This window comes from Balearica regulorum, chromosome Z (assembly GCF_011004875.1).
Source record: "Balearica regulorum gibbericeps isolate bBalReg1 chromosome Z, bBalReg1.pri, whole genome shotgun sequence".
NCBI classification, from domain to species: domain Eukaryota; kingdom Metazoa; phylum Chordata; class Aves; order Gruiformes; family Gruidae; genus Balearica; species Balearica regulorum.
Genome location: NC_046220.1, coordinates 48029921 through 48054995, shown reverse-complemented (window position 1 = coordinate 48054995; position 25075 = coordinate 48029921). Strand labels below are relative to the sequence as shown.

General features: G+C 39.1%; 1 protein-coding gene across 3 annotated transcripts; it reads left to right on the top strand.

The window, feature by feature from the left end:
• Positions 1–1994: 1994 nt before the first annotated feature.
• On the top strand, positions 1995–25073 carry CARNMT1 (carnosine N-methyltransferase 1). 3 transcript variants are annotated; one of them, XM_075739774.1, is made up of 8 exons: positions 1995–2130; positions 5593–5788; positions 6775–6938; positions 13791–13931; positions 18952–19130; positions 20751–20864; positions 21756–21859; positions 22160–25073. In XM_075739774.1, the coding sequence occupies exons 1-8, from the start codon at positions 2120–2122 to the stop codon at positions 22259–22261; spliced, it is 1011 nt and encodes a 336-aa protein (XP_075595889.1). In that variant the 5' UTR covers positions 1995–2119; the 3' UTR covers positions 22262–25073. The 3 variants fall into 3 exon arrangements, 2 of the variants coding, with proteins under 2 accessions (XP_075595889.1, XP_075595888.1); XR_012832971.1 differs by lacking the exon at positions 1995–2130 and adding an exon at positions 2480–2898 and having other exon boundaries at positions 20751–20860; XM_075739773.1 differs by lacking the exon at positions 1995–2130 and adding an exon at positions 2480–2898.
• Positions 25074–25075: the final 2 nt, after the last annotated feature.

Here is a 25075-nt window from a genome sequence, read left to right as displayed (position 1 = left end):
GGTGGCTTCTGTGAGAAGCTGCTAGAAACTTCCCCTGTGTCTGACAGAGCCAATGCCAGCAGGCTCCAAAACGGACCCGCCGCTGGCCAAGGCCAAGCCAATCAGCGCCTCTGTGATAACATATTTAAGAAAAACAGTTAGAGAGAGAGCTTTTGCAGCCAGAGAGAGGAAGAAGAGGTAAGAACATCTGCAGACACCAAGGTCAGTGAAGAAGGAGGGGGAGGAGGTGCTCCAGGCGCCGGAGCAAGATTCCCCTGCAGCCCGTGGTGAAGACCATGGTGAAGCAGGCTGTCCCCCTGCAGCCCATGGAGGAAGGATGAGGGGGTGTAGCGATTCCACCTGCAGCCCGTGGAAGACCCCACGCCGGAGCAGGTGGAGGCAGCTGAAGAAGGCTGTGACCCTGTGGGAAGCCTGCGCTGGAGCAAGCTCCTGGCAGGACCTGTGGACCCATGGAGAGAGGAGCCCACGCCAGAGCAGGTTTGCTGACAGGACTTGTGACCCCATGGGGGACCCACGCTGGAGCAGTTTGCTCCTGAAGGTCTGCACCCCGTGGAAGAGACCCACACTGGAGCAGTTTGTGAAGGACTGTAGCCTGTGGCAGAGACTTATATTGTAGAAGTTCGTGAAGGACTGTCTCCCGTGAGAGGGACTCCATGCTGGAGCAGGGGAACGATGAGAGGAGTCCTCCCCCTGAGGATGAAGAAGTAGCAGAAACAACGTGTGATGAACTGACCATAACCCCCATTCCCCGTCCCCCTGTGCTGCTGAGTGGGGGTGGAGGTTGAAGCCAGGAGTGAAGTTGAGCTCGGGAAGATGGGAGGGGTGGAAGGAGGTGTTTTAAGAGTTGATTTTATTTCTCATTCCTGTACTCTGTTTTGCTGAGTAATAAATTAGATTAACTTCCTAAGTTCGGTCTGTTTTGCTCGTGATGATAATTAGTGAATGATCTCTCCCTGTCCTTATCTTGACCCATAAGCTTTTTGTTGTACTTTTTCTCCCTTAATGAAGGAGGGGAGTGATGGAATGGCTCTGGTGGGCACCTGGCCCCCAGCCAGGGTCAACCCAGCACAGAGAGAAAATGGGGAGTGAAGTTGAGCCGAAGAAGAAGGGAGGGGGTGGGAGGAAGGTATTTTAAGATTTGGTTCTATTTCTTATTGCTCTAATCTCTTTGCTCGGTAATAAATGAGATTCATTTTTTTTCTAAGGTGAGTCTCTTTTGCCCATGATGGTAATTGGTGAGTGATCTCTCCCTGCCCTTATCACGACCCACCAGCCTTTCATTGTATTTTCTCTCCGCTGCTCAGCTGGGGAGGGCAGTGACAAAGCAGCTTTGGTGGGCACCTGGTATGCAGTCAGGGCCTGCTCAGCAAACACCTTTATAGTCAAAACTGTCCAGTCAGTTAACATAGTTGCAAGAGAGTAATGTGAGAGTAAGAAAACTGGAAAAAATTAAGAATGACGTGAAAATGTTTTGTTTAGGAGGTGGATGCCACTGTTTCCACAGAGAGAAGGTGGGTGCGCCAATAAACTTTTCTCTCCTGTACCCGTTACGTTGACTACCGCTTCCTGCAAATCTTTAGACTGAGGAGTGATGTAGGACAGTGCTGGTCGGGCTGAGAGGTGGATGGGCCCTTAGAAAGGAGGCCCTCTGGTTAAGAGCTGCCTTTTCTCAAAAGCCAGTTGGAAAGGAGCACGGTGACTTACCACAGGACACATGGAGGGTGGCAGCCAGTTTGGTCAGGAGCACGTGCGCAATTGTCCTCAGAGTGAAAGTGTGTTATTGTGGGAGGGGAATCTAGTATCTGGTGGCTCATGCACTGCTAGGCACTGCTTGACTCGCTCCTTGCTTTTCTCTCCCCGCAGCTGGTCCTCACGCGTGTTTTCGGGGAGCCTAAACCGGCTTCAGTCCGGCGCAGAGCCCCCTTTGCGGATCCAGGCTCTTACCAGCATAGCTACGTCACGGCTGGGGCGGGCTGCTGCGCGGCGAGGGACGCACAAGGATGCCGCAACCTGGAGCAGCCAGCCAGGCCGAGGCCTGTGCCCAGCTGAGCGAGAGCTGGGGCTCGTTAACTCCTACTTCATTCGGTTTTGCGTCTCCGGGGGAGCTACGCAGGCATGCATGCTCTTCGGGTACGCTCGAGAGGCGGCATCTCTGCGTCATTGCCGCCATGCGGCAACCCCAGCGTGCCATTGCATACAGGCTGGGACTAGCGCCATTCCACAGCGTTTCCTTCCTCTCCCTCCTCGTGACGGCCAACGCGTGGATACGCAGTACTGTGCACGGCCGCCGATCGTAACGTGTGTCCGGGGCGGGGGGTACCTTGCGCTGGGGAGCGGGGGGGCTCCGGCGTTACCGGCCACCTCGCCCCTGCACAAGTTACCGGAGATTCAGCGGCCGCCGCAGGCCCCGCCCGCGATCACGTCACCGCCCCGACCCGCGCCTGCCGCTGCCCGTCTTCTCGCGATAGTCGCTGCCCGCCGGGCCGCTTCCCTCCGCCCCGCGTCGGAAGTGAAGGTGGGAGCGTGCGCGCCGGGGGTGACCGTTGGCGGCGGCCGTTGCGGGATGTCCGCCACGTGCGCTGTGTCCCGTAAAGCGCAGCCGCCGCTGCCGCCGCGTCCCCCGGGCGAGAGGGATCCGCCGGCCAAGGCGATGCGCAGGGGGCTGCGGCAGGGACACGAGGAGGAGCGGGAGCAGCTGCCGTGGCCGGGAGAGAGCGCGGGCGGTGGGGGCGGCGGGCCAGAGGTGGAGCAGGGGGCGTCGCTGAGCGACGAGCGGCGGAGGCGGCAGCCGCAAGAGCCCCGGACGGTGGCGGCGGCCAGGGTGGAGGAGGAGGCGGAGGAGGAGCGGCTGGAGCGAGAGCATTTCCGGCGGATCATCAACGCGTTCCGATACTACGGGTAATCGAGACCTGCCGCCTTGCGTCTGGGGGCCCCGCGGGGCTCCCGTCCCTTCCGCCGCGCCCTGCTCTCTCCGACCCGACTGCGCAGGGATCGGTCGGGGGCTCGCCGTCCGTGCGGGCGGCCGCGGGGCGCCCCGGGCTCGCAGAGCTGTTTGCTGCTCCGTGCCTGTCGCCTGGGCCGCCTCCCTCGGTCGGCGCTCCCTGGGGCGCGCCGCGCCTGCCGTGGGGCGCAGAACCCCGTCAGGAAAGGACGTCTGCTCCCGCTTCCCTTCTGGGTACGCACGAAGCCGGCTCGATGTCTTTGCCAGCTAGGAAGCACGACAGAAAAAAAACCCAAACCATCTCGAAGTACGGCGCACCTGAAAAGGGTCTTTTTAAAAGAAAAAATGCTTTAAGACACCGTAAAGTACTCAAAACGATAGTAGCTCCTGCTGGCAAAGAAATGCAAACGGTGCTTTGATTATTGGGGAAGACGTGTTAATTTAAGCAAGAGATAAGACCTGCTGATAGGGCTAATGGATGCCACTTTGTTATAACTTCAGTTTTCTAGACATTTGTTGAGTCACAGAAGGGCTTGATGGCCCCATGGAAATGAGATAAAGGGTGAGGGAGACCCTACTTTGTATCTGAAGCCATTGAATGGAAGAGGAGACAAAAGTTACTCAAAGTGTCCGGGAGGGAGGGAGGGACACTGGCTAAGAAGGTCCAGTCCTCTACAGTAATTAGGTAAACTAACTTCTGTTACTCCAGGTTTGGGAAGGAGATTTGCCATGTAGCTATACTACGTATTTGCATACATCGGTTGACAGACTCTTGTCGTGTGAATCATTATTATGTGCTGGACCCTTTTTGTCGATGTAATACAAGCATAATTTTTACATGACAGGTTCTTGCATGGTGTGGGTGGTGTTTAGAGCATTTCTTCTGTTTACTGTTTGGTGGTTGGCAGGTTTTTTCCCAGCACTAGTATATGAGCAGGAGTTTGGTCTAGATGACACTTGGATGTATCTTCAGAAGACTTAGTTATTATTATGGGCGCAACAGCCAACTGTAATTTACTTGTATCGGTGATGTAATTGTATCCTCAGGCCTAGGAGGCTGGAAACATCTTTCTCGATCTCATGCTCAAGTGTGACTCCCGGTTGCTTTTGAATACCTAAGTTTCAGTAAACATAAAACAAAAGGATATCACTCAAAATTCCAGTACAGAAATTGAATTAAGTTACCTCTGCTTCAAAGAAATAACTTCGAAGTTAAGTGAAATTAAATTCTTTTTAACTACCAAGAAATGTAATTGGAAACATCTGTATGAGTAAGGCAATAACACACTTTCAGATGTTTCTAAAGTCCTTGTCTTCTGGAGACGTAAGGTCTTAACTTCATTCTTCGTGTGTAGTTCTGATTTCATTGGATTACTCATGCTGCTAGAAGGTTGCACTGCAACATGAAAGGGTAGAGTATTATGGTTCAGAGAATTTTTCTTACAAAACTCAAGAAGATGATACTAAGCCAAGCTGATGTGCTATATATAGAAGATCAGTTTATTTGTCTTAGTGTTCTTTCTCTGTTTTTTGTTCTTAAATGAAATTTTAATGCAGTGCAGCTGTTGCAGTGAACATGCCCTCCTCAGTAGCACGTATGTAATGTTGGAGATACTAACTAGTCAAATTTACAGGCTGAGGTATTTTGCAACTGAAACTACGGCAATTGCACCTTACTCTCTCTGATGGCTAGTTTTCAACTCTGTGCTTCTGTATGCTGACACGAGAGTTTGAGAAATTGCAGTATGACTTGACGTGATAAAATGATTCACTGCTGCCAAAAGAGGCAGTATCCCTTGTTCTGGCTTTACGACCTCTCTCTCCCTAGAGTCCTTATGACTGCTCAGCCAGTTTGACTTACTAAACTGACAGAAATCAAATCTAGCAAAATCTATACGGGTTTCTTAAGGGTGAGCAAGTTAAACAAGCTTTGTGGCAGGCCTGGCAAGTGCTAAAACAAGGTGGAGGGCAGAAGAGGGGAAGAAAGAGGAAAGAAAAAAGACCTCCTTCCCTTGGCAGTAGATTCACCTTTTTAATGGAACTTTTATTTTGGGGAAGTGGAAGAGTTATTTTTAGCTTGGATCAGTTACATGATCAAATTCATAGTACTCATCGTGGAGGGGAATATGCTGTTAAAAGAAGGTAGCTTAATATCTTACTGTGGCTACCAGAACTCTGGTATGGCCCGGCTCTGACATTTACAGTTTTTGAGGATCCCTGTTCCCACTCCAGATCTCATTATTTCTGTATGAAATACATAATTCAGGTATTCATTAATTTTAAATTGGATTTGTGAAACAATCTGGCTGGTTTTAATGGGTTTGGGGGCTGGTTGTTCATTGTTTTGTAGATGCATGTATTAAGGTAGTGCTCACCTGTGCTGGAAAAAAGTGGCTGATGATGAAACTGCAAGAAGAAAACAATGGTCCTCTTAAAAAGAGTGGTAATGTAGAACTAGAGTTTTAAACAAACATTTTTGCCTGAAAAGTTCTTGAAAACTTGTTCTCTAGTAAAGAATTACAAAGTCTAATCACTTTTTGTGTCTAAAGAAATTAATAATTGTAACTGGAGTAGCTTTGAGTGAATTATTTATATTTAGTGTTTGCATTGCTTCTAAATATCTAAAGACCTTAAACTTTTTGCTTTTTTAGAACGAATATGCATGAACGAGTCAACAGAACAGAGAGGCAGTTTAAATCTCTCCCAGCTAACCAACAGAGTCTTCTTCCTCAATTCCTTCCTCACCTTGACAAGATTCGGAAGTGCATTGATCATAATCAAGAGATACTACAGACCATAGTGAATGACTGCGTTCATATGTTTGAAAATAAAGAATATGGAGAAGACGTACGTTAAAATGGACTTTTTCATACTCCAAAGTTAAATTCTGTACGCTTTGGGATTTTCTACATTTGTTTTTCACACCTTTGGGCCTCCAGCTTTCTTTCCTTTTGCCTTCTGGATTTTTTTGCTTTCTTACTTCCCGTTTGCTTATATTTTCTCACTCTCATCTTTCACATCTTGTAGAGCTGATGTTTAGTAATTGGTTGTTATTCCTTATAATTACACTTATGAAAACCAATTGTGAATTTGGCAAATGACAGTAATGACTTACTGTTTAAAAAAAAAAAAAAAAAGGCAGTTTTCCACTCCAGAGTTCTACCTCTACCCTGGTTGTGTTTTAAAGTTATTTTTTCAGTTAACTCTGTAAAGTATAGATGGTGTGGTCTGTCTTACTGTAGGTTATTATATGTTATGGCATTCTAAAGCAGTTACAATTTTAGATAGGCAAAGTATTTTTAATGTTCTTATCTGTAAAAACTTTTTCACTACTTACCTGCTTTTTCAGTGTGGCATCTCTATCAAAAAAAAATGCACTCAGACTGGCAGAGATCGAAACTGAAGTCCTTGTTTGGTATCTGCAGGCAAGGTACAGTAATGGGCAGCTCTAATGTGAGCTTCTCAGTACCTAAAGGGATCATCTTCTCAGGGTAAGCAGTTCAGCCTCTGCACTAGCTAAGCCCTGGTCTGTTACTGAATAAGGACAACCAAGTGTGCTGTTATGCCATACTATGTTTTAATTTTTTGGTGTGGAACCTGGTCTCTTGGGTGCCAAACTGAGACCAGCAAACCAAATTTGTTTAGGGTTCTAGGTGGATTTGAGCGCTGGTCCCAGGAGTGAAAGGCGAAGGCTTTGTCAGCTAAAACTCCCAACTGCCCTTTTAGCATGGCTTTTGTCTGTTTATAATTTAGTTGGTTTTTTTTCCAAGACTGAATATACTTGGTACATTTTCCACTAACTCTTTTTTTTCTTTTCCTGCCACTTTAATCAGGGAAGAGGGAACATTACACCAGCTTCAACATTTGACATGGATAAATTAAAATCCACTTTGAAACAATTTGTGAGAGACTGGAGCGAAGAGGGGAAGCCTGAGAGAGATGCCTGCTACCAGCCAATCATTAATGAAATTGTAAAGAACTTTCCAAAAGAAAGATGGTAATAGTGTTTTAAGACTTATTTTTATGTGGGCATACACTGTTGCACGAATCTAACAGTTTTTATGGAGTAATGAAAAGCTTGGATTTAAAAATATCGAAATTATTGTGAATGCAGTGGAATTTATTTTTAATCGATAAAGTTTTTGTTTCTAATACAAGGTGTTGGAAAAGAGCATAATCGTAAACTTCACAAAGGAATACCAGGTAAACCAGATTTTTTTGTTTTTCCCTGCAGCTTGATGTAACAGGAGATCTGTTAACTTTTCGAGTAAGAGACCTCAGGAGGTTGTGAAGTTAACTCAGTTGTGCTCAGTGAGGCAAAGTTTGCAGGTTAGCAGATTCTCAGAGTGCCTGTGCTGCAGGCGAAGGGAAGGGACCCTTCTGACAGCAACAAGCATGAGTATTGCCCTTCATGGAAGAAGGAGGAAAGAAGACTCTTAACCTTCAGCGTGGTTTTATTCCACTAAGAATTTACCCTGCAAGTACTTAATTCTAGTCTTTGTTTCAGACAGGTATTACAAGGCAAGTCTTAAAGAAGCTTTTCTGCATGTGTGAGGGTAGCTTTGTTACTGCGTTTGCTTGTTAACACCACCAAAATAGTAATTGGTGTGGGGCTTTTTTGGTAACTTTAAGTAGATGTATACTGGTAGGATCTCAGAAGATACTACTGCTGTAAGAATTCCGTGTATAATGGTTCTGCCATTTAGTCAGCCCAATCATCATAAAGTACATTTCAGTTCAAACTTAACACTCTTATAATGGGAAAATTCGTGAACTTTGTACTCGTAAATGTAACAGGTCAGAACTTAGGTTTGATATAGCTGGGTGTTACTGTGGGTTGTCGTCTTTCTCAGTAATTGCTAATAAAGCACTTGTACCAATTGGAAAATACCTTCCACTAGCCATCTTTTAATTTTCATTAGTAAAGAGCGTTAGTGTGGCAGAACATGGAGTGGATGTGGTTGGTTGGTTTCTCTTTTGCCTTGGGCTAACTTATCTCAAGGTGGATGCACCACTAAAACCGTTTTATCCGAAGGTGAACTTTCAGCCGTGTTTTTAGTGCTAATAGTCCCATACATAAGATAAAAATTAATTAAATGTTGCAGGTTACCTCATGTATCTCTGCTATTCAGATCTGTCGGAAAAGTCATAATTTTGAATGTAATAATTCTAATCTTAAAAGTTGCGGTTCACCTTTTTCTCTGCTAGCTTTTAAAGCATTTTGGTTATGAGAGAGGTAACGTCAAATCTTAAGAGATACGTGACTGAAGTTGGAAAGTCTTGACTTGTACATTTATCATCAACGAACTCTATTTCAAAACCTCCACTTGCTACTTAGGAAGCAACGTGTGGTAACAGATTAATCAGAAGTTGAGAGCTTTGTGCTGCTTTACCAGGAATTCTGGTTGTTGTCAAACACAACGAATGTGACGGTGCTTCTGTCCCTGTTGTAATGGCTCTGAAGTACCAGTTAGGTTTTTCTGTCTCTACAGACACCTTAAACCATTTCTGTATAGATCAAACATCTCTACAAGTCTGAGTTTGTCAAATGAAACAATTTTTTTAATTTATAAAATGTATATTACATACATACCTACCTATTTAAATGGTTAATTTTCATGACATTATGGAGCTGTCATCAGCTTGCTCTTTTTCCTAGTGACCAGAGGTTCTCTCTCCTACTTAGGTGTGCTTACCTCTTTGAGGCAAGAAGCAGAGTTGTTCAGAAGGGCGGGTTCTCTTTGGGTATTATCAGGCTTGAATGGCAGTGGTCCCTCACCCTTGTGCCAGAAGTAACTTCCCTGGCAGGGCAGGCTGGCTGGTCAGTCTGGTTCCTTTTTTACAGTTTTGCAGAGGAACAATTGTTTCAGTTTGAAGGGATGGAGAGGGCTTGAAGTGACTGTAGTGAAGTTATTCTGGCTGTTGTGTATAGTGGGTGCAAAGTCCGTTTCCTCTGGGAAGGACTGGCTGTGGGTGCTAATGTGGGAAAACAGCCTCTAGATGGAACCTCAGAGTGTAGCTTTGCATGTCTAAATTTAGAGTTCCCTTTTGTAGCACAGAGTGCTGATGTCTCCTGAGATGATGAAAGTGCTAGAAAAAAAGTGTATTGTTGGCACTGGGTGATGAAAACAGCTTTGTCTAGATCTATTTTGCATTGAAAAAGATGGAGAAATAAATGTTTTAAATTTTAAACTGTCAGTACAAGTCACTTTCTACTTTTTACACATTTACTTTTTAATGGCTTCAGTAGAATTGTACATTCAATTCCTAGTTAACATTTTTAACATTGATTCCATGCATTGGAATCTTGTGGAAAAGGACTTTAAATTTTTTAAAGTATTAAAGTATGTTTTGGTGCATGTGCACACACAGTGTTTTGTTCCTGTTCTTTGCAAGATTGGTCTGTATTGGTTTAGTTGGTATGCAAAGAACAGGAAAAAAGTGCTTTATATGCTTGTTCTTCTGGGAAGCAGAAGAGATACAAGCAATGGTTGAAAGCAGCTGTAAATTAGAACAGTCTTGTGAGTAGGTGCTACTGTTATCTTGTGTTTCAGTCCGGTCTTCTGACAAGACTGTTGTCTAAAAATAAAACGGCAAAAGCTGTTTCTGTCTCCCATTCCTATTCAGAGATAATGCCTTCTTTCTGCTTAGCACCTTAACACAGAACCTGTTAGTAGGATCAACAAAGCAGTTTTATGAGAAAAGGTCTTCTGAAAAACTGACAGATTTTCTGCATTATTAATTTTGGAATTTAATTGTGTTTCAGCTTACCAGGTCTCTCTAATATTGTCCACCTTTTGATGGAAGCCATTTAAATGTATTGGATTTCTTGGCTCTGAATGAACCATGATCACTGCTTTCTGTAGAAAAAAGTAGTAAAACATAGATACATTTTTATTTCTTGAGGGAATGTGTTCATTAAAGCATTTTTGTGGGGAAACATTAAGTTGAAAATCTAAATAAGCATACAGGTACTTTATTTTTCTAATTCTTTTGTTGTCTTGATTTTCTTTCACTTCTACTGTTAGCCTTTCTACTTGTGTGAAAGGATGTAAAGATCATCAACTGCTTGTCCAAAAGGAACTAAAGAAATAGTTATAGTTAACCTTTTAGCTAATTATCGTCCTATGGCCAAGAACAGTAAACCTGGATATTTTCTCCAGTTTTCTTTTATTCATTAACATGGCCTCTGGAATCACCTATAACTTGAAATTTAAATCTGTCACACTGTCTAGCAATTGATTGCATTGTCCAAGATACTGGCAGGACAGCCCAAAAGAAGTCACCAGCACTCAGTTTCCATTTTATTTGGAGAACATAGCTTCTTAATCCTAAGCACAAGTTTGGCTACACTTCTTGCATGTGTTATTGCAGTCTACTGAAGGCTTTGCAGGTCTTTACATGGAAGTATATAAACCTCCGCTGCTAAATTTGGAGAACTGATCTTCAAATGATTGTGCTTTTTAACTATCTTCATTCTTTTACTTGAAAAATCGTTGTCTTAAAAAAGAAATCTCTGAAAATGATTACAGTAAAAAAAAATGAAAAAATCCTATATGGAGAATTGGATCTGTTCACTATCTCAATTTACAAGCATTACAGAGGTAAGACATCAGGAGAGGAGTCCCACAGTGTGATTTTATGCTGATACTTCCGCTGATCATCTGTGTATGGGCTGTATATTTCTTACCACTTCTTATCATTAGAGAACATTGAATTGCAGTGTTGAATTTATGAAAATTAAGTTTGTGTTTGTTCACACACACTGATTTTTCTTATGCTGAACTTCAGTTTAACCCTTCAGCCCTTTTTTTTTTTTGTTAAAGCACAATAGGCATAAAAAGCCTCTATCATATATAATTTTTCCATTTAAAAAAGTACACCAAGTTAAAATCTCATTAATGGCATTAAACTTCTAAAAGCTGAAAATAGATCACACTGCAAACTGCAGTACAGTACTGGCATGACAGATCTTAGTTGTTTCTGATATTTCTCCACCACCTTTTTGACACTGCTCCAGGTTCAGTAGTTGAGGCAATCAGTACCATGCAGCCCTCTTCCCCACTCTTTGGCCCAGCCTCCTCTGCCCACACCTGTCAGGTTAATAGGCAAGTGTTTCTCCCCTGTTGCCCCACAGGTTTTTAATGGGTACTTGTTGGATACCCATTTATGTTCCTAAGGCTAGTTTCACTGTGGATAACCTTGGGTTAACAGTTACCATAGTTTGGGTTACTTTTTTAATTGTCTTTGCTACTGCTGCAAATGCATATCCACCAAAGGAAAGCATGTTTTCCTAGCTAGCTTCCTAAATTACCTTATGACCTTTTAGCCATTAAAAAGGCAGTTTCTATGCAATTAATTTTTTTTAGCTGTTGTAATGATTTAAAAATTAGCCTGATATAGTGCATTGGAGTTTATAATACCGCTGGTTTTGCATCTTAATTTTTTTGAAATTCATAAACAGTTTGTCGCTAACAATTCTTTTTAAGTCTTGACAAGCAAAAGGTGTTCAGGCATGGGTTTGGGTTTTTTTTTTGATAACAGGACACTAAACAGTCACTTCTCGTTTTGCAGTAAGTTTGCCACATACCTAATTTCTCTGATTATAGAATAAAAAAAAATACTCTTGAACCATTTTGGAAGGCTAGAGTCAATGTTAGTGGACTCAGATTTGATTATATTTTGTTCTGTTAGCTGTGGTCTGCATGCTGAAATAAAATTGGTGGCCAGCACCAGTTCCTGGCCGGCAACTGATAGGAAGAGTATAGATGGAAATTAAATTGCTGCCCAGTTTCCAGGTGCAAAGGAAAGTGCAGTTAAGATCAACTATTTTCTAAAAGAGAATTGGGAAAATTAGTTCAGGGATACAAAAGATTTATATTGTGAATAAAAAGGTACAAGACAATTACAAGTAATTTAAAATCAGCTTGCCTGTTAGTGGCTTTCTCTTGTTTTAGGATGAATAAAGTGCAGATTTCAAAACATGATTACAGCTGCATAGCTTGTTTTTATTTGGTTGTTTTAAAAAAAAGGTGTCTTTTCTAATCCATGTATGATAATCGTGGAAGTGGTATAAGGCTTTTCAGCCCACTTGTAGAAGTGTCCACACGGGGGTGCAAAAATCCGTGTAGAGCTACACTAAATATTTCATAAAATTAAATTGTAAGGAAATGAAGAAATAGGTTAGAAATACATTGGAACAACAGTGAATAGACATACCTCTATGAATAGAAAAAGCTCTAAGATTGAGGGTTTTCTGGCTTCTCCCAGAAAGTGGATTTTCTTCTTCCTCTTCCTCCTTCTGGCTCCATATTTTCAAAACATTCATCTTCATCAAGTAGTTTTCCCCTCAGATAATCTTTCTTTTCTCAGTAGGACTTCCTGGCTAGCTTTCTTCTGGCTTTCCTTGTAGAAGAGAGGTAAGGAGAACTATTACTTCACAGAAGTGCTCTTAAGTAATAGCAAAATCTTGATTTCCTGCTTCTTTTTAATCAGAAAACAAAGAATCTGAAGGTGTAATGGAGTGGAATTGAAAATCAGGAGTGAGAAGAACTTTTGAGTTTTCCATTTGGGAGGCTTCACTAATTACAAATGAAAAGGCACTGTTAAAACTGCTTTGTTGGTTTGTGTGGCCTTTAGAAAAGAATAATGCTTTCTTTTGTGTGTGGTAATGGTCTTCAGAAATGCACTACTTTTCAGAGTTTACGTAACTTCCTCACTCATCTTCATGCTTATGCATACTAACTCTTTTGAATCCATTTTGGCATCCTGAATTTTTATGTAGTCAAAGGCTTTGCATTTTGCTTTCTTTCATCATATGTTTCGAAGTGCTGATTGTGGCTTCCTTCATTTACTTGCATATAAATTAATACACGTTTTGTCTTTGAAGGTGACATGGAAAAGGGAGGGTAGTCTGAGTGTTCACACTTGGTTTTTTCCTATATGAAACTATGAAGATTTTTCCACGATTGGAAAATGAAAAGTTACTTCTTTTTAGGTGAATTATCTTTTCAGTTTGGCATGGGAGTGTTTTTTGGTTTATGAGTGAAGGTTTGATCACATTGTGGTAGAAGTCTAATGGTTAGAAGATGTATATATTGTCTTTTCTACCTGAAAAGGGAGAAAATTTTTAGATTCTTAGTTCTATATCTTAGCTGATGAACTTGGAAGATGGGGGAGGTTTTTCTAGGTATCTCGGTAAACACACACTGCTGGATGTCTTCAACTTGATACTTAGTTAAGGGAAGTGAAGGGTTAGAGAGCTGGAATGTACTTTAATTTAGGAAATCTTATGTCACTTAATGTGGTTGAGTGAAATTGGTGAACAGCATATGTAAAACCCACAGTTGCTGAAAAGGTAACTACTTTAAGGTTTTTGCAGTCTGAATTGCACATCAGCTTATGAAAGTTTTATTTTGTGTTTCTGATATTACAATACTTGTTTATTTTTCATGTGATGTCATAAGATTTATAGAATATTTACTAGTTCTCAGTGGGCCTCATAGAAGAATACATGGTGATATATGATGATGTTCATTCTTCAATTCACTTAAGAGATTTTTAGTTTGATAATTGTAAAAGTTTTCAGGAAAAAATTTGTTTTGTAATTATGCTCTATATTCTGAATGAGGGTTGTATATGTTCTTTTGAGTAATTTCTGTGAATTATTTTGACTATACAGTTAACCAGTCTGATCAGAACTGGCTCAGTTTGCATTTAAAAAGTAAAGTCATACAGGAAGTACATTATATTATCTAAGTATATGGGGAAAAATGTTTGACTGGCCCTCTGTAAGTTTTGTTAAGAGGTATCAGATAAAGACTTAACTATTATTTTTGTTCTGTTGCAGGGATTTCTCCAAAGTTAATATCCTGGTACCTGGTGCTGGGCTAGGTAGATTGGCGTGGGAAATAGCTATGCTCGGTTATGCTTGCCAAGGAAATGAATGGAGCCTCTTTATGCTCTTTTCTTCTAACTTTGTACTCAACAGGTACATAGCTTATGTTTTACTTGCTGATTGAAACCTAGGGAGGCAAAACTATACATGAGAAAAACTTGAATAAATAAAACTCGCAAGAATAGATTTGTAAGTCCTAACACAGGACACACATAACCACTTTTTAGCATGTTTTAATGAAAAAAAAAAAATTAGTGGGATAAATGGAGGAGGGAAGCATTGTATCTAGAGTCATTAAAATTATAACAGGAAGCATGGCTTTTAAGTTGAGACTTAAAATCTCTGGCTTGTACCACAGACTTGCATAATCTTGAATAGGTTTTATGATTTATTTCATATCTATTTTTGCAAAATGCACACCTATCTCACTGGTGTCAAATATGGGCTAGTTAATATGTGCATGGTACTTAGTGGTGATGTTTGGTAACAGAGGTAACCTATTAAGGCGTTACATTCCATACTAAAATTTTAGGCAGCATTTCGAGATGAAAAACAACCACTGAAGCACACTGAACCACTTCTTAAGCAAGTGGCTAAAATAATATAGTTAATAGAAGATAATGCTGGATGAAGATGATCAGAGGGCTGGAGCACCTCTCCTATGAAGATAGGCTGAGAGAGTTGGGGTTGTTCAGCCTGGAGAAAAGGCGGCTCTGGGGAGATCTAATTGTGGCCTTCCAGTACCTGAAGGGGCCTACAGGAAAGATGGTGAGGGACTGTTTATCAGGGAGTGTAGTGACAGGACAAGGGGTAATGGGTTTAAGCTGAAGGAGGGTCGATTTAGATTAGATGTTAGAAAGAAATTCTTTATTGTGAGGGTGGTGAGGCACTGGAACAGGTTGCCCAGAGAAGCTGTGGATGCCCCATCCCTGGAAGTGTTCAAGGCCAGGTTGGATGGGGCTTTGGGCAACGTGGTCTAGTGGAGGGTGTCCTTGCCCATGGCAGAGGGGATTGGAACTAGATGATCTTCGAGATCCTTTCCAACCCAAACCGTTCTACAATTAGAACTGGGGTACTAAATTTCAGTGTAGTAAATTTCACTTTATAGGTTTAACTTAGAGTGACATTTCTGGTTTTGGTATTCTGTCACTTGCATTGGAAATTACTTGCTTCATAATGAACTTGTTAGGAAAGGAGGCAGAAAATGCAACTGCTTTTTTAAGAAAGAGGGTGGGAAGACTATGAGTCAGCAAGTATGAAAGAGGTTGGGGGGTGTGTGTTTTGTTTTTTGGGGAGTTGGTACCAAGTTTCGAGAGACAGAATTTGGCAGTTCATTCTTCAATCTGAAATAATACGCCTTTGCTGAAAACACCTGAACTATTGGCTTGTATTCTATATTATCGTGATGTTTTGGAGCCCTGTCTGTAGACATTGTCCACAGCAGACTGTGATGATCTTAAATCTGTAATAGCTTACTCTCCAAAATCAACAAGGGGAAAACACTGATTATTGTGGCTGCTGCATGCCTGCTTAAAACCGTAGTGATAAATGTGATGAAAATAAATGTTTGCTAGAGGTTTATTTGTTATTTTTCTTACATTACTCTTAAATGACTATCATCTTGTGGTGAAATTGCATATTACAGTTGAGCTGATCTAATGCCTTGCAGCTACTGAAAGGAGGTCACATTCTTCTCATCCTTAGCTGCATCCAGCAGCCCTGCTGGCTCTTAGGCTCTTTTGAACTTCCGAAATTATTCAAAGCAGCATAAAAGTATTCATTCCCCATCTTTAGGAGTACTGATCAGCCATCACAGTGGTTCAAATCTGAAGGTTAACTTCACCCCTAACTACGTCTTACATGTTTTTTGCTTTTCTTAAATGAGTCTTTGACATATATGTGGAATTCTTCTGAAGATCCATGCTTAGCTTATGATAGTAATCGTTCTCAGCATCTAATGCTCATGTAGTTTTTCCTATGTAAGATATTTAGCAAAGAAGTGTATATGCATTAGACTTGCTAGCAGTACTAGATTTTAGACAGCAAAATTGAGTGTAGTTCATACGCTGTAGTCTTCATTTTTGCTGAGCAAGTTATCAGTTAAGTTTCCTTGTTAGCATGGAAGACAATACATTTTGCCTTCCTTGAATTAGAAGAAGCAATGATCAATATAAGCTGAACATAGCGGTTAAAGAAGAGTGGTATGAAAGAAGGGTTTTGCAAATTAGTTTTTAACTACAGTCTTAATTTAATTAATTTTTGTTTTCAGTTGATAAAAGCATGAGAATTTTGCTAACGTGCTTACAGTTTAGATATACCTTCTTTCTCTGACCATGGTTTATTTTTAGAAAGACAAAGTACTGTCTTGAGTGTCAAGCCAACTACTACGGTGGGCTCCTAGATGTGGTACAGTGACTTAAGTCTGCTGTGTACAAAGTGATATCTGCTGATTTTTATGCATGTAAAAAAACTTAATTCTCTTAAATTGTGAACTTTGTTACTGTGGGTAAAGTTGCATAGCATGGTATGTAGAGAGTGTGTCAAGGTGTAACTATGGTCACTATAAATATTTGAAATTAGAGTGCATTATTGTGTTGAGGAAGCTCTAATTTGAAAATAAAGTGACCCTGGAGTAGCTAAGCTGCAATGGCTCCGAGGCTGCTGTAGTCCTTGTATGGGAAATTGTGCTTTTTCTTGTATGGGTAAGGTTCTTACTGCTGATGTATTTTTTTTCTACTGGTTAGATGAGTTCTGGGTATAATGACAGATGGCAGAGCTGATCATTGGTCATGTACAGGCATGCTTAATTTCTTATATATTTTGGAAGAGCAAAAACTGTGAAAAGCATAATCAATGCTCCTGCCTCTGGAAAGCATACCGAAGTTTTCAGGCAGTCTAGAGCCATAGGACACCTGTTACTTCCCTTTGGCATCTGACAGGAGGGGAAACAACACTAGGGTGGTACCTGTGGAGGCGGTGGGAGCAGCTGCTTTCTGACGTGCTGTTCTCTGCAGCTGGAGATTCAGAGCACAGGGTCAGTAGCCTCAGTCCAACAGCCCTTCAGTAGCAGTAGGCCCACTTACAAATATTTGAGAAAGTTCAGTTGAAGTAATATAAAATCACTTTGTACTTAAGTCAGAGTAGGGTTAGTTTAAAAAAGTTTTAATTAATACAAGTAGAATTCATGCTAATATTTGGCTAATCTTTCTGGAAAGAATGTAATTTTAGATAAATCTTGACATGTTGAGAAGGCTACTTAATTGTATTTGTTGCATGTCCACAAATGCTTTAGGAGGAAAAGAGTTAAGAATTTTAGCTTTAAATCAGTGGTCAGAACTAAGATTTGACCTGCCTCTCTTTTCCAGAACTGTCTTTTCAACTGAATGTTGAACAGTAAATGCTTTGCCCCTATGGAAACATTGGAATGCATCACACTTGGTTAAAGATGTTAGATTTTTATAACATAACTTACATCATACGTCTTTTGTTGGAAAGATGGAATTGTAAAGGACTGCAATACTTAGTTTTGAAGTATAAACTACTGAAGCTGGAAAGGGATGTGTTCAAGGTTGAATATGGAGAGGGATTGGTCTTTTACATTAAATTGGGAATTCGTTTTGGAACTGTGTGAAAGTCTACATGAATAGACTTTATGCTGGGGGGGAAGCAACCAGGGAGGTGTGTGTTCCCATATAGCTCAGAAAAAGCTTCTTTCTAATCTACTCAAATTTCTTATTTTCTTTACCTTGCTTTTGGGGAAATTTTCATTGTTAAAGAAAGTTGTTCTGAGAATAATACAAATTGACTGGGAACGTATGGCGGATGCTAGAATGGTTAACATAAAACTTCTGTTGGCCAACATGGGGGAGTTTTGGTGGTGTTTTTTGATGTGGTGGGTTTTGTGGGGGTTTTGTTTGTTTGGTTTTCTTTGTTTTGTTTTGTTTTTTAACCAAAATAGAAATACCTTTCTTGAAAAAAACGATGCCCACGTTATCAGGGCTTTTTCCCTGGTTGTTTTTGGCGTTGGTTTTTTTTTGACTGCATGTATTTCATATTTATTTATTCATTATATATGGAGATAGTTGATGAGCACAGTATACTGCTGCTCAAATACAGGTTGCTTTTATATTGTTTTTTACCAGTAAAATGAAATATAAATATGACATTAAGAAGGTAGAAAAAAATACTATTTCAAAGACTTTACCACAGCTGGTTTCTATCCACCAGCCAAAAGAGTACACTTTCTATAACCTGGTAAATTGCTTGTAGTTTATGAAGGGTTTGATGATACATGTTTTATGGGACAGATGTGTCCTCTGAAAGAACATGGCTTCATTTTTTAATTACCAACTGATTTTACATGGCTGTGGGAAAAGCTGTTTTTTATACTTTAATGCTATATTTTATCAGCTCTTAAAATAAGAGTCAACCCACAAATTGTATTTTACAAAGATATGTTTACTTAGCATAATTGCAACTCTCCAGATGTTATTAACTTAGAATGACATCTAATGCAAAACTACTGTGCTTTGCAAAATGGAATTTATTTATTGAAATCTAAAAGCATCATTTCAGTTAGCATCTGAAAAATGCTTTTGTTCTGCTGTGCTTCAAAACCCCTGATCATGGTTCAGTAAAGACAGAAAAGCCTGGAATGAGAACAAATGTTTCCAGTAAAATTCATGGAAGTAATGTTACACTTTTTTTTTTAATAGAAAAAAAAGATCCAGAAAGTCGTAGCTTTACTGAATATAGGAAATCATAAATGTCATTAATGCTATAAAAGAATCTTGTGCATTTGCTTTTCAGTGGAGAATTAATTCGGAAAATGGTAACAAGTGGGAAAATAAAATTTTAAAATTCAAAGAGGGAGTTATTTTGTGGTAATAATTTGTGTGTCAGAGTAAAATTGGTTTTTTGATCAGTTCATAAATTGATGGGCAGGCTGAAGTGTTCTGAACTAGGTAGAAGTCCTTTATAAAACATGTAGCTTTTGCCAGAACTTTATCAACAAAAAAATGGATGTTGGTGAAAGTATTTGACCCCCTACTTTTCTAGATAATAGATAAGCAATTAGTTGGAATTGAATTGTGCTGATTTCTGTATTTTGCAGATGCTCTGAAATTAACTCATGTAAGCTTTATCCCTGGATTCATCAGTTTAGCAATAACAGAAGATCTGCTGATCAGATACGTCCAATTTACTTCCCTGATGTTGATCCTCACAGTCTTCCTTCTGGTTCAAACTTCTCTATGACAGCAGGGGATTTTCAAGAAATTTATTCTGAGTGCAGTGAGTAAATGGAAACTTCTAGACTATCCATGTATCTGTATCTTCAGAGTGTTTGTTACAGGACAGTTAATGATTACAAATAGAAGGGAACTGTATCTACAAGCGTTAAGCAACAAATACTAACTGTAGCAAGATTTTCTTACTCCAAATCAGCTTTTCTTAGTTATAAAAAATAAGGACACCACTTTGCCTAACAGATTTTTGTTGCAGTCGTCTCTTTCATACTAAGACAGGATGGTAGTATTATGGAAAGTTTTACTTCATTTAGAAAAATTACGTAAAAAGGGAACAAGGTAACTATTCACTTCTCTTCATTAATGTAGAAAACAGTAATATGAGTATTCTTTTGTTGGTTCATTTCCTGTTGTAAAAGCAAAGCAAACTGTTTCAGTAGTAGTACATAAAAAATAGTAGTAGTACATAAAAATACATACATTTTGACTGTCAATAGTAAATATTTCAGAGGCGCATTATGAGGATGATAACTTGTCAAAGATTGATACTTCTGTCAGTACAAAAATCCTTATTTTTTTCTTGTGATGCCAGGTTAGTTGTGCAGCTATGAAGTAATGTTTTATGTTTTAATGATGAATTAACCTGTAGAAGACTATCTTATTTACTGCCTGCTCTACTAGTTGCACGTTTAGGATTTGATCAAGGGTAGCACTTACCCAGTTCTTCTATATGTAGTCTACTATTCTAATATATGTCTATTTAGAAGACACTATTTTTTCCTTACACAGTATTGGATTATCACCTCAGACAGCTATTTTCTGTTTCGACCTTTCTGTCCCTGTTAGACCCATAGCAATTTTTCACTGGGATTAGATAGCTATTGATCTGCCCTTTATTGTGCAGCTAAACTTCCAGATATTTTCTCATAGGAGCCTTCCTTATAGTTGCTTAATTTTCTGAAGGTTCTATCTTACATTAGAACATCTGATACTGGTGTAAATTGAGACTTTTAATTTTTTTTTATTTACAGAACTTAAAACTTTTGCAATTTCAAGGATACATGTTTAGAGAAAAACAGGGAGACTCATGCTTTAAAAGGTAGACTTTGATGGATCCTGCTTGTTAAATTACCTAGTAAAAACCAGCTGGAGAAATACTCAGATACTGAGTAAAATGTTTTAAAGCTATGTGATTTGTGAAAGTAAACTTTAGTGTACCGACTTGTATTGTTATAGGGATTAACTAGAGAGGCCCAAAATCACTGGGTATTTTTGCAGTTGTATTTTTAACAGTCATGGTAATGAAGTTTATAGGACAGGTGAGTAATAGTAATACACGTGGGCCTTCATTTATATAAAATGTGTTATATTATTTACATTTTACAGTATATAATATATAAAATAGATATATTTATGTATTTATAACATGTATGAAGAATTTTATAGCATGCATAAATAAGTATATTTTAGCATGTGTATGCGTATATACACACATGTATTATATATAGGTCACATGAACCCAAACTTAACTGTTTGTAAACGAAATTAAGAGCCTTCAGCTATTGTTAGTTGAAGTGTATAAGCAAATATTGGGGTTAAATGATAAGCTTTTACAGGAGTAGAAACATTGAAACTAATCTCTGTTTACTTTGCTGTTTTTATACAGATACATGGGACTGCATAGCCACTTGCTTTTTCATAGATACAGCACATAATGTCATTGATTACATTGATACTATATGGAAAATACTAAAGCCTGGAGGAATATGGATAAATGTAGGCAAGTGTGATCAACCTCTCTTCCTGCCAGCCCTGTCTTATGTTTGATCACATAACACACATTGAAAAGAGTTGTGGGGGTGAACATGTCTGTGCTGCAAACTCTGTAGAGCTGGTAGTGTCTAGGGCTTGGAAATCAGTTCAGATGTGTTCAGAATGTGTCCAGGTGTTTGCTAGTTACAATAAAGTCAACACCATGTGATTTTTAAATAGAGTAATAAATCTTCCCAGTGGCAGGTTTTGCATTCATGCATCAAACATTTGTTATTTCACAAATGTAGTGTCCTGTATTTTTTTTTGAGGTTTTTTTTAAGAAAATAGAACTTTTTCTGTGTGGAAAATATATCCTGGTTTTTTTTTTTTTTCTTAATCTGTTGTCTAATTCATATCATGCTTCTGAGCAGAAGCTCTGGGAGATATTTATATATGTCCTGGCTGAAATGAAGAGAGACTTAATTGAAGTCTTCCATGGAGACAGAATGGCAGAAAAAACTCAGGAGTTAAACATTTTGTATAGGAGAAACTGGTCAGTCAGCTGCTACGCCAGTCCTTGCCAGTCGTAGCATGCAAGGAGAGCTCCTGAGTAGACTGCAGGATGTCCTGCCTTCTGTTCTATAGAGACAGCAGTGATGCTAGACTGACAAAATTTTAAGATACAGAAAAACACAATCTGGTAGGAAATGAAACTTCATTGCTGAATAAGCAGCTAAACAAATTTGGTTTTATTTTGCATTGATTCTGAAATTCATTGTAAAAGTATTTGAGTGATAGAAATACCTAATTTTGTCTGTGAGTCTGGATATAAGCATTCTTTGCACTTTCAGTATGTGCTTTCAATTTTAAAAAACCTTGTCTTTTTAATAGCCATTTCCATTGTATCTTTGTACTCTAGGTCCTCTCCTTTACCACTTTGAAAACTTGGGAAATGAACTTTCTATAGAATTAAGCTATGAGGATATAAAAAATGTTATACTGCAATATGGATTCCATATAGAGGTAAGAAGATCCTGTAGTTTGCAATGAGTGGTATTGGTGTAAGCCAAACTCTTTTGAATAAACCTTTACCTTAATTTTAGTTCAACATAATGGCATATACTAATAACTTCTAGGAGTATTAAATGATTTAGGATTATTAAATGATTGTGTGTTCCAAGTTATTTGCTTTCCTCATTTTTAGAAAAGTATATAGATGGGCCTTCAAATCCAGTAAGTTTATAGCAATTTCTTTCTTACTGAGAGAAACTTGTTTAGTTGTTGTAGAGAAGGTGTTTTGAAAACTGCTGGGTTTTTTTTCAGGTGGAGAAAGAATCTGTACTGTCAACTTACACTGTGAATGAACTCTCCATGATGAAATACTACTATGAATGTGTGTTGTTTGTGGTTAGAAAACCAGAATAGAAGTGGTCTGAACAGGTTAACCAGAAAAAAAAAATGTTGGCTTGAAAGCTAGAAATTGGAATAAAGTGGACTGGGTGGTATCTGGAAACAACCTCAAATCAGTGGTGCCTTCTTATTCCTAACAGGATTTAGATAGTGTCTATTTTCTTAATATCTCTATTGCTATCCAGACATGTATTATGCCATTCATATTTGTAATATACTTATGAAAGTGGAGGAGGAAACGTTCACATACACTGTCTTTGTGCTTTGGAATGCATTAAAAATAAAAGCAAAAACACTTTCTTGAGAATAAATTTTAATGTTTGCCATAACCAGGCTAATTCTCTGCATATGCTGTCTCATTTTTTCATAGTTTTATAGTGATTTTCTTTTTTCTACTTTCTGATGTTAGGAATCCATGTTAGGTGCTTACTGTACTACCTGTGTCATATTTAGACAAGTATTGCTAAACTTAAATTATGAAGTCTGAAATGGTTGGAAAGTGATAAATTTATTCTTGAGCAATACAATAGCCATCAGAACCATTACTGCATTTTCTGTGGAACTGAAATGAAGTAGATTATTATGCAAATTCTAACCTTTTACTGTACTACTGTTAACAATTTAATCAAAACAGAGAACCTATAGGCAAGTTGAAGTACTATGTGAAAGCAGCGTATCAAGTGAAGAAAAAGCAGCATGTTACAGAGAAGCTGTATGTTAACCTCAGTTCAGGAATAACACCGATTGTCATTAATCTATCAGTGTTGAAACAAATGTATTAGATGCGTAGCCATCTTAAAATACATTGATTTTGAGTCACCTACTGCTTAAGCCAAAACAGTGAAGCAGTACTTTTTGTTAAACATAATTAACAGAAAGTCCTGTTATACTTTGAGCTCTTTTTTTAAAGTCGATAACATAGCTGAATTATGCATGCCATGTGTAGGTAGTGCAACAGAAAAAAAAATCCCTGTTTCTCACGGGAGGGAAAAAAAATTACATGTAAAGAATAGGTGCTGTAATCTAATCACGTCTACTTGAATCAGCATATGCAGCCCCATTGGTAGAGAGATTCCTTGTAACTTCAGGCACTTTAACTTTGTGACTTAGTGACTTCTTGGTTCCTTATCCTAATGGATTTTTTTCCTTGCAGACGTGGCTTAGGTGAACATTTAATATACCAATTGTGGTACTACACAAGCGGCTGAATCTTCTGTCACTTAGAAGTTACATTCATGAGGAAAAAATTAATAATCATTATGCTGAAAGGAAGTGTAATGTTAGCTATTCCATTTTCTTAATATATTGGTTACCTTAATTAAGTACCATTTTAATCCATTTTCAAAAATTTCTTTATAAAAAAATTATGATAAGGAATTCAAGGGGTTTTTCATATTTAGTCAAAATGGCACTGGGCAATAGCTTGATTGTTTCCCATTGTTTCCAGTCTCTTTTTTCATGGTGATGTCCTAATTACATCTCTTCAATTGATCTGTTACTGGCTTTTGGATTTTTGCCATTAAGGCCAGAAATTTGTGCCTTTATTCCTAAATGGAAAGTCTGCAAGGAGGGAAAACAAACTTTTGTTTTAAGAGTTTCAATTCTGTGTAAGGGAGTGTGAGCCTGGGTGTGTTTGAGTATTGTGCCCCTTTCTGCTCAGAATGCTTACAGAGAATAAAGGCTTCTGAACTAGAGACGTTTTCAATTAGAGCTTTGGTTAAGCTAGTCTTATTTGAACTCTTCTTTCTAAAAGTGAACCACCAAGATTTATCTCCATAAATGAACTGTAAAGTTGTATGCTGCTACAAGAAAAATGTGTTTGAAACTGAAACACTGCTATTGCAACAAGTAGATTCAAAAAAAGCCGCTGCACACCTAAAAATAAAAAAGTTGCTTCAACTTCCTTATTGTACTATTTACTTTATTTTTTGAGGGACTTTGTGATTATTTTTTTTTTAGCTTTCATTCTGATTTTTTTCCCTTAGATAGAATACAATAATTATTTTACTTGATTTTTCCAAGCTCCTTGAAATCAGACAATATTAGGTGAATATCGACTGTGCAGTTGCTGAGAAGTATATATACCTGTAATATTGCCCAGTTTCTGCCTCCTGCCCAGTCTGTAGGTACACTTGAAGTGTGGTGTTACTGTTTTTCACAAATAGGTGATCGAATGTCAATATCATTTGTTCTGATGGTTTTGTTCTTCGCCACCCCACATCGTCACAAGTGCCATTTTTTGTGTTCTTTTTGGAAAATACATTTTTGTTTACTTAGGTATATAGCAATGTGCTTCTGTTTCTAATGTAGAAAATGCCAGTTTTCCCCTTTTAAACGGTAACAGTTGCATTAAGAGTTGGAAGCAGAATAATCTTGTGAATAAGCTATATGAGTTAGTAGTGGTTTAGCTGCACTCCTATTTGAGTTCTTAAAATTCATCACTTGTATTTTTATGCACAGGGATAATTGCGCATTACTGAATGTGTTCACATTCTTTAGTCAATTATATGCACGGGGGAGGGCGGGAATGCGTAAGGTCTTTCTCAGCTGAAGCCAAGACTGTTTAATTTAGGTCACTATTAAACTGTACATGGTATCAGGTGTAAAATAAAATGCTGCATAGTCTTCAGTGTAATACTTCTTTATATGGAATAAGTTTGACAAATGTAAAGTGTCCTGTATTTTATTTATATGTAGTGCACTCAGAAATCAGTTACGAAGGTAAGAAGGGGAAGTTTCGTGTCGCGGCGTGAACTTGCCGCTACTTTCAGTGTGCGTGTAATGGATTTGATTTTTCTTGGGTATTAAAGTTTGCGGTATGGCCTGATC